The sequence below is a fragment of the Xylocopa sonorina genome, chromosome 6 (assembly GCF_050948175.1).
Source record: "Xylocopa sonorina isolate GNS202 chromosome 6, iyXylSono1_principal, whole genome shotgun sequence".
Lineage (NCBI taxonomy): Eukaryota > Metazoa > Arthropoda > Insecta > Hymenoptera > Apidae > Xylocopa > Xylocopa sonorina.
The window spans coordinates 4,623,688-4,638,250 of record NC_135198.1 but is presented as its reverse complement, the minus strand read 5'-3'; the positions used below and the strand labels follow the sequence as shown (position 1 = coordinate 4,638,250).

At 40.9% G+C, this 14,563-nt stretch overlaps 1 protein-coding gene and 1 long non-coding RNA gene across 3 annotated transcripts; both read left to right on the top strand.

Moving 5' to 3' along the window:
- The first annotated feature begins 2,923 nt into the window (after positions 1 to 2,923).
- LOC143424589 (uncharacterized) lies at positions 2,924 to 5,013 on the top strand. The gene is made up of 3 exons (XR_013101949.1): positions 2,924 to 3,181; positions 4,685 to 4,875; positions 4,930 to 5,013. It is a non-coding gene; the product is annotated as an uncharacterized LOC143424589 (long non-coding RNA).
- Positions 4,906 to 13,815, top strand: LOC143424548 (uncharacterized). 2 transcript variants are annotated; one of them, XM_076896684.1, is made up of 6 exons: positions 4,906 to 5,197; positions 5,902 to 6,057; positions 12,207 to 12,451; positions 12,634 to 12,923; positions 13,011 to 13,308; positions 13,411 to 13,815. In XM_076896684.1, exons 1-6 carry the CDS (start codon positions 5,048 to 5,050, stop codon positions 13,688 to 13,690), a joined length of 1,419 nt encoding a protein of 472 aa, XP_076752799.1. In that variant the 5' UTR covers positions 4,906 to 5,047; the 3' UTR covers positions 13,691 to 13,815. The 2 variants fall into 2 exon arrangements, with proteins under 2 accessions (XP_076752799.1, XP_076752800.1); XM_076896685.1 differs by lacking the exon at positions 5,902 to 6,057 and having other exon boundaries at positions 4,908 to 5,197.
- Positions 13,816 to 14,563: the final 748 nt, after the last annotated feature.

Below are 14,563 nucleotides of genomic sequence, written 5' to 3'. Positions count from 1 at the left end.
GAATTATTAGAACGTACTGTCTTACTTGTCAAAACGATGAACTTGAGTTCAGAAGAAATGGTAGTTTAAACGAGAAATTGCGTAATTGAGTTGCCTGTGAACGAATTGGCGGTAAAAAGTGGAAATTGGGGATCATTCTGGAAAATTCAGAACGTCTGGTCAACTTAATAATATATACTGTGCATTTAACAATTGCGATTAGACGCATACGAGTAGTTCCCTCCGCTGTTCTCCTAGATGGATATCTTGGGCACCAGATTAAGAATTATTGATCTAAACGTATTTGTGCCCACGAATGTCCAACGAAAGACTTAACCTAATATAACGTAAAGATAGTCGAGACTACAGTTTTTTAAAAGCGCCGTTCGATATTCGCACTGCATATCGTGACACAGTTATTACTAATGTAGTATTGCGTTAGAGTATTTATTGTTACACGTACTTGTATACATTGTGTATTTATTTTTGCATTCTGTTCAAGCATTTTTGCGAAACTGTGAAATATTGTAATTAGCTCGATTGTCGCTAAACTAGTTCGTAATTTTAGATTAAATAGAAGAGATGTGATTTGAAGAAAGATAGACGGTCAAGTAAGTTCTATTTATTGTAAATATACAGAGGGACAATTTTTTTTAATAAGAAATCTGTAATAATATAATTTTGATAAGGATTTGTTGTTAGCGTAGATTAATGGTCGCGTACTTACGGTTAATGTAGTAGATTTAAAAAGAAATGAACAATCATTGTATTATACCCTACACAAAGTAGAGAAACGTACTTGCCTTTTCACATAATATTACATTACTAAATAATAGCTTCGATTTAATCTAAAAAAATTAACTTAGACTACTACTACGTTTAATCGTAAGTCCACAAGAATAGCGTGTAACAATGTCAATTGTAAATTTAATGCCGTCGTATAAGACACATCGAGTGTATACATTTTTTTAAATAATTAGTAATTATAACTAAACTTTTTTCTAACAAAACAGTGAGAAATATTAAGTAAAAGACAATATTTTTATGCGACTGTTATCGATTAAAGCAGTGTACTATAATATTATAATATTTTGTATATACAGTGAAGTAATTTTATATGCCATTAATATAATAACATTTGACAATCTAACATTTTAAAATGCCATCGAATACGCTATATATGTATGTATTTTTATATTGCTATGAAAAGCTAGTGTCGGTAATTGTAAATACCTATATTATCGACATTCGTATCCAAGGTTCATTCGTTTTATAATATCTTCATTTGGTGCAATGAGCTTTGCAAAAATCACTTCTTTTGTATCAATAACTCGAAAAAGGGCAGATTTATAATTTGTGCAACTTTGTTGCAACAAATGAACGATGTGTAAGCGTTGATATCATTCGAATGCCTGTGCGTCACGTCGCACGGATCTTCGTACAATGTTATTTGACTGTGAATTCGGCGACATCAGTAACGATTCTGCAATCGAAACACGTGGCTGTGCTTTACGTTTCGTGCAATCGCAGTAAAGCATAGACATACTGAAAATATAAATTCCAACGACCAATGGAACTTTGTCAAGGAAAGTAGCAATTTTTATATAGCGAATTGATTGATATGCGAATATTATCATAGACATCGGTGGCGTATTTCCCTGTGAAATATTTATCATGCATTTTATTACTTCGTCCTTGTTCTCCAGGAAAATTGTGATTACTTAGTAAAATGTTGTGATAAGCTCGTATATAATAAGAAAATTGTTTAAAGGAGAATAATATTCGTGAATGCTTTCGTTTAATGATACAGTGACGACGAAAGATTAACACTTTCTGAGGTCAAAAAAGGAGTAATAAAATATTTTGAACTAAACATAAATTGTGTAATAACAAGAAAAAAGAGAAAGTAAATACTTAAGGTCCACCATAAAAGATATAAAATCATGCATACTCTGTGAGTGAAAAATTTAAATGTTGATTTACATCACTGTAATGACGTCGATGTGCAAATTAATAATGATACTGATTTCGAAAAAGAAATCTTACATTGGCACACCAGACGATTGGAAAGTATCCTTCACTGATATTTGACAGCAATTTAAGCGGCAGTTTCTCCAGCTTCAGATTCACTTGTATCTTTTTCGAGCCGGAAAGGGGTGCACCTGTATATGGCTCGATAACGATGTATGTCTCGTGCAGACTTTCATTAGGATTCAAGCCTTCCGCGTAAGTTAAAAGTTTTGGGTCAGCGTGTAAAAAGTGTGGCTCTGACAGAATTCCAGGTATTTTCTGTAAATTATCAAACACCAGACGAGGAAAGATCATTTTTTTTCTCCTGATTGTAAAAATATTACCTGGCAGTCGTAGACATCGACTAAACCTTTTGGCAGACATTCCGACGCGTCCTTTTCTGGTGGACAGTAACACTTCGTATTGTTCAGATACCATACTCTTTCCCTCCCTGCGTATTTCAAGCCATTTATACCATGAAACGAAACATTCTTCACATAATCCGCTTCTATGGATCTACAAATTTTTTAGTGAAATTTTATTTCTCAGAGAGATAGAGAAATAGTGAGGAGTTTCTCGCTTCGTTCTTTTCTATTGAAGATTTTTCAACCTGCATAACTCTGTTGAAAACGTTGAGACAACACGCTCTGATCTTAATAATGGCGCCCAAGTAATAGTGTCCGTTCCTCTCACTGTATTACAGTCATCGGTGTTCCATACTGCCTGTACTCTTCTTCCTTTATAAGATGTTATATCGCCTAATCTACTAATGTTTTGTAAACCTCTGTTAATTGTAAATGGCCCGCGAATGGTAGCATTTGTCTGCCAAAACCAGAAAATGGGTCGAAGGGTATAACGTTTGATTAATTGTTGCAGTGCTGTCTTAATTCTTGTCTTGCAATGAATAGAGTTATTAGAAAATTGAGACTTTGCTTTCAGTGGAAGTTGAATCTTACCCTCTGAAACATACTGAGAAGGTAAGTATTTGGTTTCTCGGCTCTTCTAAATACTGGTGAGGGGTAACTGTCTATCGTTTCGCATATCGTTTTTAGTTCGGGAAATTTCCTCGCATTACAGGAGACTTTAACTCCATTGAAGAGTATGTCCGTGGGACGAACCGTCAGGAAGATTGTGCTATGGTTTGGAAATAGCTTCGGTATGTGGTCGCCATACTTCTTCAAATAATCAGGAGGTAACGCAGCCAACTGTAAATAATGTTAATTAATACAAAAATGAATTTTTAGGAAAGCATCATTTTCTCGTAAACTTTGAAGTAGCTAGTGCACTGCAGATACTAGAAACAATAAAATAGAGAAGGTATATTCTAATTATTAGATTGTTGAACTCAGACAGCAAGTTTTTCAGTTAAATCGTGCAATTCTGGACACTTGTATGCAATTGTACTTGCCGTCGAAATGGCACCAATGTATGCAGGATTTAGTACAGTAACTTTATCCTGTTTAGATAAACGTAGACTTAATTTCCTGTTCAATTTATACGTTGACGTCGTTGTATATTGGATTTCGTCAAGTTCTTCATCCACATCCATCACTTGTTTCTCATATAATTCGCTATATATATGGAACAGAAATTAATAATCGTTCGTATTGCATATAAAATTGAAATATCGAGAAATTAAGTAATTAAATTTAATATTTTTGCCTACTCATAAGTGATAGGACCAAATTCGACAAACTTTGGATTCTGCCCTCGCATCACTTCATCAGGATTCGTAACGTTGAACAAATAACACGATAAGTATAAAGATACAGGTGATGACCAAATCTTGTACATCTCACTGTCTACGAGTGGTAAAGACTGAAAATTTTCATTTCGTAATCCGTGAAATATACTACAAACGCTGATTTATAATTCTTATTATGTTCTTAACGTGTTAAACATAAAGTTTCGAAATTTTTCTACTAGGACTTTATGTCCTTGGAACTAATATAATTTATTTTTATAATGAGTTTAGATAACAAATTTAGATCCACATAACGAAGTGATAATTCATACTTACACGTAATATATTCTGTGATATCATGGACGAAAAGAAATTTAAATGTATTACTACGGAACCCACAATTATCCACAGTATTCCACAAATAGGATAAAGATACATTGTTTGGAATTTATTTTGTTGAGAAAATTTTTTACACTTATAACATTAAGACTATTAACGTCTTTATGATCAATTACTGAGCCTGTATATTACAATGTAATTTTTCTAATACGTTGCTCTTGTTACACTCGTTCACTTTATAAAACGTGACGTGAAAATGTCCATATATTCCGGTTTTATACCGAAATTCAACAATTTTCTTTATTTATTCATGCGTTCGTGCAGGTTTATGTCACGCGCATTTATGTTACGAGTGCATGAATTATTTGTGCATCACAAAAATTGAGTTCAAACTCAGTAACTATTCCTGTATCATTCTGAACTTTCAATAGTAATATTACTATTACAATGGCAAGGGAACTTTCAATTATTATAATTAAAGTTCTTTTTTAAAAATTTATCATCACTAATAATATATATAATTTCGCAATCTCTTCCTCTTTTCCTTTCATGCTAAACAGTGAAAACAATACACTTATCTCTATATTAAATATTCAATAATAAATGTTTAATATTTAATTCATGAATCACTTTATTTTCACGTATCTGATACAATATTATCATTTGTTACAGTTCATTTCAAGAATGATCTACGAAACTGTTTTACCATCGGATGATCACGCGCAACCCCTCGTCTGTATCTTCTCCACCCACCAGATGGTCTACCGTCGAGCAATGTGGAGTTGAGCATCCTACATGCTGGACAACAACGATACAGGAAGAAAGAAATGGCGGCCTTACTTTAATTTCGTTAGAAACTTGTAGTTTTTAACGTTTTCCATAGACTTGAACAATTTCTACTCGTAACGTTCATATAGAAGCCCTATTCTTGTGACACGTTTCCTGTATACCTCGCCAAGTCGGAGAAGTGCGCGGAAACGAAAGCTCGCAGACGGCATAACCTAACAATTACCCAGCGTTTGTGTTTAATCGTGAATGGAAAGGATGGCAATGAGCGAAGACTTCAACTTTGCGGAACTATGCAGACTGTGCTCGTTGAAAAGCAACCATCAACTTCATATATTTGACAAGGAGGGCGAGCAGAGGCAATTACTTTTTAAAATACGTTCCTGCATTCCTGCTGTGGTAAGTAATTTCCCATGTTGTATTTTAATTGTCCCGTATTATTCGCACACGTTTCTCTCGCGGAATTATACACCTTTCCTTGGCATTTAAACGTTCGTTGAAAATGTGTGCGTTATTAATATCAGCAGTGAATTCTCGTTAAAGTTATTCTGATATTGCACCATTCGAAGTGCAGTTCTATATATACGTATATGCGCGTGTGTGTGTGTTAACCTTTTAAAGCATTTAAAAGTACAATAGAAAATTGTTTATATATCTTTTATTATAATATGATTAATGTGTGGTATAAGTATTTAATATACTGTGAAAGAAAGTAATGAGTCGTAGTCGCTCCGTTCTTAAGGTTACCAATATATGAATTAGAACTAATTACATTTGAAGTCACATTTTGAAGTAATGAAAGTAAGGATTACATTTTTACGATTATCATGCAATCGTTCAGTTTTTGCAACAGATTTTGCGAATACGATAACGCAGAAAAGTTTGCAACAACTCGGCGTTCATTACGCGCAGTTGAACATATAGGTTACATTATAATTTGACCCAAGTTTAGAATCTCTGTTTTTTCGTAAGTAGAAAAAAGAAAAACGAGTGAATGTGTTGTTGCAAAATTTCTGTTTTCAACTTTGCCTCGATTAGGAGAATTTTTGATTTCGAAGTTGCGATTTCTATAATGACAAGTGCAAATGTCACATTTATCGCAGATAACGAAAGAGGACGCGTTGCCGAAAAATATTTGTCAGCGATGCGTGTACAAATTGGATATGTTTTACGAGTTTCGAGTGAGCTGCATGACGACGGACACAGTGTTAAAAAATTACGCGGATAGTTTGAAGCATCTCGCCGCAACGGTGAATCTGGTAAGTCTTAAGTGAGCTTTTCATTTGATCAATCGTTTCGAGTTATTCACGATGGAAAAAGTTTACGAAGATTTGTTTGCGAGTGGTATTTCATTGAGAAATAAACAATTTTATTTTACTCATAATATTAACAAAAAAAGTAATGGAATACACGTATAATTGTATTATGTAATTTACAAATTGTATAAGATTGTACAGCTTAATTTACTACTTGCACATGTATACACGTTCTACTAATGATTTCATGTTAACGTTGCACAGAAGTTGTACAAACTTGGAAACCTAATTCGAATCTAATGCAACACGGAGACAACCTTGAACTTTATGCGTACAGCGGAAGATTAGATTAGGTCTCGAACTTTGTAGAATTTTGGGTTTTACTTGCGGGCACGTGAATGAGACGTTCCGGCACGTTGGAAAACGAGCAGGCTGACTGCACGTATCGGTATAACGTTACCGTTAAATATAGCAACAAACGAGCGTGTTGTGGAACTACTTGTTTACGGGGCGCCGGTTTATTTGCTCCTAATTGATTTCACGAGGCATCAGACGCGTTTAACGTCCTCGCGGGCACGTGGTTTACGACTGAGAGCAAGTGCCTTACAAATGGAAGAGACAGCACGCTTAATAAAGGTAGATTAAAGGTCTGACATAAAGTGCACGGTATCTCGCTGCGGCGCGTAACGAGAGTGCGAGAGGGTTGGAGAGAGAGAGAGAAAGACAGAGGCCGTGCACTTTTTCCCGGGCGCGGCGTTGGGAAATTTATCGTCGCGCTGGCCAGACACGTATAGCCAAGAGGAACCGGGCTATCCCCGTGCGTACTCTAGGAAGTACCAGACTCTTTACAAGCTCGTAAACTCGCGCGGCAATTTCCGACATGACGCGTTAAAGTGACTTTATGCGTCGAATGGGTGGCCGACACGAGTTCCACATTTCGAGCCGGCGTAAAAAGCCCTTTACCCGACACGCGCTCGCGTTCTACCACCTCTCTGTATGTGTCCCACCGTGCCCACCTTCTTTTGCGCCGGCCTCGCTCGATAAGGATGTGTGCCCACTTGAGCATTTGAATGAGCGCAGATTTGTACGCGTGAACATCGACGAACATCGATGTATACAGGGTGTGTTCCCTCTGACGATCCGCCAGAGTTTCTTTTTCTCTCTCTTCATTAACCGGGTTAAGACAATGCAACGGAAAATGAAACGCGTCCGACGAATAGCGTGTCGTTACGCGAACAACGATACGAGAGCACAATTGGCACAGCAGCGTGGAAAGTATTGAAATATTGCCGTTTTATTTTTAGAGAAGTAAGAATTAAAGATAGACTCTAAATTTCCCATGTGTTGACGGTTTCTTTCCTTTTGTGAGAAAGAATTTTTGGCTAAGTGGCCAAAGCACGTGTGGAGCATATATATAACCCAGTTCTAAACTAAGTTAGGTTAAAAATGAGTTTCCACTATATAACTTCACACGTTTTTAGCCGTTTAGATAGTAAGTGGGATTGTTTTTTCATACTATGAGAAATTACCTCTTTTATTTAAAAATATTTCTACTTATATTTATGTAAAAAACGTCATGTTATGTAAAAAATGAGAATGCGATTGGTTGCGCTCATTCGGAATGAATGCTCAAGTGAACACGCACCTTTAAACCGAGAGAGCTATCCGAAACCGTATAAACGGCTGAAGGAAAGAGAGAAAATGAGGGCGTCGCTGATCGGTAGCTCGAGGTCCTTGATTCTCTTTCTGTTCCTCCTCCGCAACCCTTGCTTCGCCAAGCACGATACCAATAATTTAGATACTCCGTATCTTTAAAATGAAAAATCGGGACTCTTTTACAATCTAAGGACACGTCAGTGCTTCGAAATAATTGTTCAGAAGGCTAAGGACGGCAAGAGGTCGAAGGAAAGCCAAAAAATTCAGGTTTGCAGTAGGAAAACCGTGACGTGTGGGATCCTTTACAGTAATTCCACACACGCGATTCCTCGCGCAGGGGATCCAGCTGGTGGGGATAATATACAGATAAGCAGACACGGATGAACAGATAGGGCGAAAGAGAGACAGATCACGCGAGCAACCAGTATAGAGGATTCGTACGCGGCACGCACGTGTATGTGTGGAACTGTCGCGGCGCTATTGATCGACGCTCCGCGGGCTAGGCTGCGTCGCGCACAGAAAGCGAAAGTCAGTTCTCCTTTTCTTCGACGTCTCGCCGTCGCCCCGTCTCTCTCTGGCTTCCGTTCGCGATCGGCGAGCCCCGTTTCTCTTCTACCGCTCGCCTTCGCCTTTTCCACCCTTCTTGTCCTTCTTCCACCTGCTCCTCTCCTCCGTCTCTGTTCCTCTACGCGTCTCGTTGCTCCCCAATCCAAGATTGTCCGACCCCCACCGCCGGCGGTTGGCCCGTTTGGATCTCCTTGTCCCGGGCACAGGTGCAACGAGGAGCAGGCCTCAGCACCTCTGAAAACCTGTTTCCGAGGTCTGGAATACCCCGTCGTAAACGGTCGACGAAGTCTCGTTACTCGGTTGATCATTGATGCGGTCAGCCAAGTAGAGCTAGAGAGCAAAGGGAAGGAACAGAGGGAAGGAACGGTACTCTCGAACCGGCGACTCGTATCGCGTCTAGTTTCGCCTAATCGTCCTCATATCGTTCAACAATACGTTTCTGTCTTCGTTCGACTGTTACCGTTTATCTCTCTCTCTCTCTCTCTCTCTCTCTCTCTCTCTTTCTCTGTCTCGCTCGCTTGCTCAGTCAATGTCAGTGTCAAGGTCAGCGGGCCGACGCACTGCAGAGCGCCGCCGCCACCGACGCCGTCGACGACTGCTGCTACGCTGCTCTCTTCCGTCATTGTGTGTATCCGGCAGGCGGGTGACTCGGTAGTCTGTGTATACGACACAAGGTACAGACGAAGGTCTCTTCGCGCGCATATTTGCCTCTCTAGGGCGTCCCTGTTTCTTTCTCTCTCGTTCGACCGTCCTTCTTCGCCTCTCCGCCGCGGTCTTCTCCGTCTCCCTCTCGCGCTCTGCTCGTCGCGCCGGGCACGATGCATTGCGCGGGGATCTCCACTCGATATCGTTGCACCGCGCCGTCTCGTCCGCGTATCGCTTCTCCCGTGCCTATTCTTCTTTCCCTACCACCGGGCTCAGTATCGCTCTGTGCCCCGTCCCCGTACCTAGTCGCGCCAATTTCGCCTGGCCAACGGGACGCGCGTAGTTTCCTCCGATCGAGCAGAACGCGTTTATTACGCCAACTTCCCGCGTACTTGACTCGATACCCGAGTGTCTCTACACCGAAGTGTGTTCCATCTCCTCCGCCTTATCCACCGCCTACCGCCTCCGTCTCCGTCCGATCGGTGCACCCTGTGTGGTCCTGCTCTCCACGGCACGTCGCCACGGTGCATTCCGCGGGGACCTCCACTCGATATCGTTACGCCGCGCTGCATCCGTGTGTCACCGGCTATCTCGCCTCTCCCTTTCTCACCATCCCTCTCTCCGTTCCTCCCTCCGTGTCTGTCTACCGTATTTTCCTCGCCCGTCTCCGTCCTCTTCGTTCCATCCCATTATAGCTCGTTCTTTCTTAGTCGGACGATCGTTGCTCTCTTTCTTCCCTACGCTCTGCTCTCCTTCCCTCGCCGTGTCTCCTCTCCTCCCTTCCCCTCTCTCTCTCTCTCTTTTTCTTTCTCTCTTTCTCTTTTTCTCTCTCGTTCGCTCGCTCGCTAGGACTACCTACCCCCTCCACGTCAGCCAGACGTTTTTTCGTCTCTTTGTCCTTGCATCCTCCCGCGCCGGGAATCGGCGGCTAGCTCCGCGGGACACACTCCGGTTGCCCCGTAAAACGCGAGATTCTTTCGTGGCGTCGTGAAAAGGAGGAACGCGCGTGGCCGTGTCGTGTCCTCGTCGGCGTTCGTCGCGTTCGTCGTTGTCATTGGACCCCAGGCTGGTACACTCCGACCGTGTTCAGCCGCCTCCCGGCCCTGCGACGAGCCTCGTGGCTGCTCGATTTTTTTTCACCCAGTTCGGGAACTACCGACAAAGCGGCGACATGATTACGAGCCGGGCTACGTGATGTGCCGTTGAGTTGCTCGCCTTGTGACCGTCGCCAGTGATATCGTTCCTCGAGGACGTCCGACCTGTACCGTGTACGGTTTTACTCGGCCTCTGCAAAGGGTGGCACGAAGTGTGCATCTGTGCTGCGTGTATATAGGAGGTACGTGAGCCCCAAAGATCGGTACGATAGCGTTTGCTCGTCTTTTGTGGGAACGTTCGCGTCTCGCCTCTTCCTAAGCCAACCTGTCCCTTTCTCTCTACCCGTACCTTTCTTTCTCTTCTTTCGTCTCCCCACGGTTGTTCTCTACCCTCACTCTGGTTTCCCCGTCCCTCTCGTTTCGGTCATCGTTCTTTCCCGGAGGACCTTGACGGAGCAGGCTGCACGCAGAGATCTTTTCGGTTCCTTCGAAAGTCCCTGTCTTTTATGTACATTCGATGTCGTCTTCGGGGGATACAGGCTTCTGTGATCCTTCTCGGCGATACAACGATGATCTTCTCGGTTCGCTGCCGATACCCCTCGCGACAGAGCTCAACGTCACGTGGACAAAATTTCGATTCGCCTCGCAACCCCCTTTCTAATTAGTCTCCTTACGTTTTGAACATTTTATTTCCCTTCTTTTTCTTTTTTTTTTTTGGTTTTGAGCAGAACTTTTAATATTAGAACTATCAAATGTCCGAAAAAAGAAAGGTTTGCTTCTCTTGTATCATATATATTTTTGTATTTGTGTCGTACACGTTTTAAGATCTTTATTATCATTAGCTGTAGCGTTACAGATGATTGCATCAGCCTATAAAACGTTACGGAGTTAGAAATTTCGAATACGTCAATTACATCAGTGAAAATTAAATCATGACAAATTTCTCCTTATCGATATTTCTGCAAGACTAATTTCTGCTATATTTAGGACATTTATTTTAGCTACTCGCACTGAATAAGAGCGTCAATTACGCTTGATGTCAAGTTGCAGGAATAAGTCCCATTTAACCGAAGAATTGTTTGAAACTCAGTTTCTGGTAAATATCGATTATCGTTAATAGATATTTGGCACCGAGTGCGCCTTCGTGCATGGCTCCGCTCGGTTCTGTCCCCGTGATTAATCGTTTTCCCATATCGGCTCCGAAGCTACTACGCTTTTGTGCTCGAATTGATAGAAACGTCGCAAAACGCCGCTCGTTCCTACAGGCCTCTTTTAATTTTACAATTATATCGACATACCCGGCAAATATATTTTCTATACGCGATTATCGTTATCCGAGGTATTAACAAGTATTAATTGTTAAAAAATTATACGATACTTTTTTATTTTTCCACGGTTATTTAACGAATTCGTCAGTTATTACCTCGTCTTTTGTGCAATTTTATATTCAACGATTTTTTCTTATGCAAAATATAAGCTTTGACTTGTTTAACGGGATATTTTACGCTAGTTTCAATATAAACGAGATATCTTCGAGAACGACATCTGCACATTGCCCAATTATATTGATAAATGACGATAGTATTAATTCTGAGAAGAAGTTGAAGTTCCAAATTACTCATTAATTACAGATAACTTTTTGTGCAGCAAGACTTCTTTTTCAACAATTTTGTTGTCAAGGAGCAACTTCACGCGAACACATTTTTTAATCTAATCTATTTGAAAGTAAATCCATTACGTTTAATTGCTTCATTAAAGCGCAATACGTATTTGTACAAAAAGGAAATAAGTACATCAAGATTTTCTGCTAAATATTTGAGTCTTCGATCGAGACTTCCAGTGAAAATTATAATAGCTTAATAAAAACTAATATTGTTAATCCGCTGGCAACGTGTACAGTTGATATGGATTACGTTATATATAGATAGTAAATTTGGATCACTTGGATTTCAAATAATTAATGCAAAATTTAAATAATTAAAAAGTGGTCATATCGATACCAAAAAGCACCTGTAAAGCAAATATATAGTAATTAGTAAGTAGTCGGAAAAAATGTATATACCAACGAGTCTAAAAACATAATTCAATACACAAAAGGGTTAACTTAAAAGAAGAAAAATCAACATTTTCTTCCCAGTATAACTTATATCGGCAAAGAGTTCACTGTAAGTGTAAACAAACGATTAATAGGGCACGGACAAGGACAAGATGTCTAATGGTAGCCAGCAGCAGCAGCAGCGGTCAGCTTATGTGGAGGCTCACGCAGTGGCTCATGCTGCTGTACAGCAACACATGGCACAACAAGCTGCACAAGCGAGACTTGCTGGACCCGGTCCACCTGCGACACCTCAAACACCGAATCCAACCTTCACTTTACCCGACGATGGCTTAGGCTACGACGACGGTGTCCGGGTGCTCCGTTCTATTGGAACATGGCAAGTTAATTGAACGAACTAACATACATTTGCTGATAAAAAGTTCAGAAATAACGCTTCAACGACGTTTCAATTTTGGTCACTCTGTAAAATCTTTACTAGATTCGAAATCGTGAAAGATACCATAAAATCAATTGAAACGAAAATCTTCTATTACATTACCCCGATTGGAATCGAAATAGGTCTCCAGATTATTCAGCAGCGATGCGCCCTGGTGGCGTGATGCCCCCATTTCCTGGCGCGATGGATCAGCAGTTTGGGAGCAGGGCTCCCACAGTGAACCAGCCGTTAAGAATGACGAACAACGCAACTTCGCGTCCTGGATTCGCGTCAAAGGCTACCAACACTGGCGAGCCGGCGACGAAGGCATTCGCCTGCACCGTTTGCGGCAAAGGACTTGCCCGTAAAGACAAGCTCGTCATTCACATGCGCATCCACACCGGTGAGAAGCCATATTCCTGCGAAGTTTGTGGTAAGTACGCCAAAACTGCTTGCCCCGTGCCTCGCACGATCACTCGAACGAGTTTAATTAATGTTACCATGTCTCTTGCATCTCCAGGTAAAGCATTCGCTCGTAGAGATAAGTTAGTTATTCACATGAACAAGCTGAGACACAGACCGGGTGTGGCGCCACTGTCCACGCCCACAGCTCCCAATTCGGATCAACAGCAGCAGCAGCAGCAGCAGCAACAACAGCAACAAGCACAGCAGCAGCAGCAACCGCAACAACCGCAGCAGCAACAGCAATCACGTCAGGATACTACTATACTGAAATTGAAAGAGGAACCAGTTAGTTGGGCGTGCGAGTTGTGCGGTCGAGCATTAGCCACGAGGGAAGAGTGGATGCAACACGCACGGTAATTGACGTTTACGTATACTTGTTGTATATAGCGGATAAGAAGTTTCTCTATTTCATTTCAAAACGATGATTTTGCTCTATATATTTCTTTTTTTAATAGTTCTCATTTGGAAACAACGGCTCCGCCGCAGCATGCAGCACCCTATTTCCCGGGGTCCGCGCCTCCACCGCAGCCATACGCGTCCGAGAGGCATTTCTGTCTGATGTGCCGTACGGATTTCACAGACAAGGCTGAATTTATGTTCCACGTACGTTCCCATTTCGAACCCCACGTGCAGCAAACACCTCCTCAGCATTCGAGTGGTAAACAAGGCGGCGATCCAGCAACGGCCGAGCTGATCGCGCGTGGACTCGTCGATCCATCCGGATTATGCAGCTAGAATTATCCTTCCTGTTATTATGCGCCATCGATTCGTGTCTTACCATAGTACAAGTTCTCTACTCCATTTTGACCAGAACTTTTGCATAGAATGTCATGCGTATTGTGATTTGTAATGAGTACATATATATATATATACTGATTTGAGTATATATATATATACTGATTTATTAGCGGTGAGATGCACAGTAGTATGCTCGTGTACAATTATTCGCTTGTTCCACGTTGCAAAGAGGAATAAATAGAGGTTTCATTTTCACGAACTGACCACACACAGTTATCACTAACGTGAATTTTTTTTTGGATGCAATCTATACTGGATATTCAAAGTAACTTTTCAAAAATTGTAATATAACGAGTAATAGCTACTTTATCGAATGATTGATGATCTATCCTGTATTCAGAAGATAATAAATATCTCCGTTAAGGTTTCTCTTCTCAACACCGTTCAGAAAAATGTGAGTTTAGATAAACAGCTGCTCTCTAGTGATAACTGTGGGGAATGAATATAACTTGTTACAAATTGTTGCACGAGTCCTTCGAATATAACATAACTCGTTCGGCCGATAGCTGACCACATGTCAATAAGTATAAAGTGCACTGCTTCCTGGAATGAACAGAGAATAGTATTTTTCACGTTACGCGACATATCACCGGAGTTAAAGATCTCGAATAACCACAGTACTACTGTGTGTCTCGAATATTATATATAATGAATTGAGACATACGTTATTCGCCAGATATTTGGATATTGGCGCGATACTGATGTATACGGTAAGAAAATTCCACTATTGCGCCAGTATTTAAGTATGATTACTTAATAGTATACGTTCCTATATACATAGCTAGCTTCCCGCCATCTTTAGCCATTAGC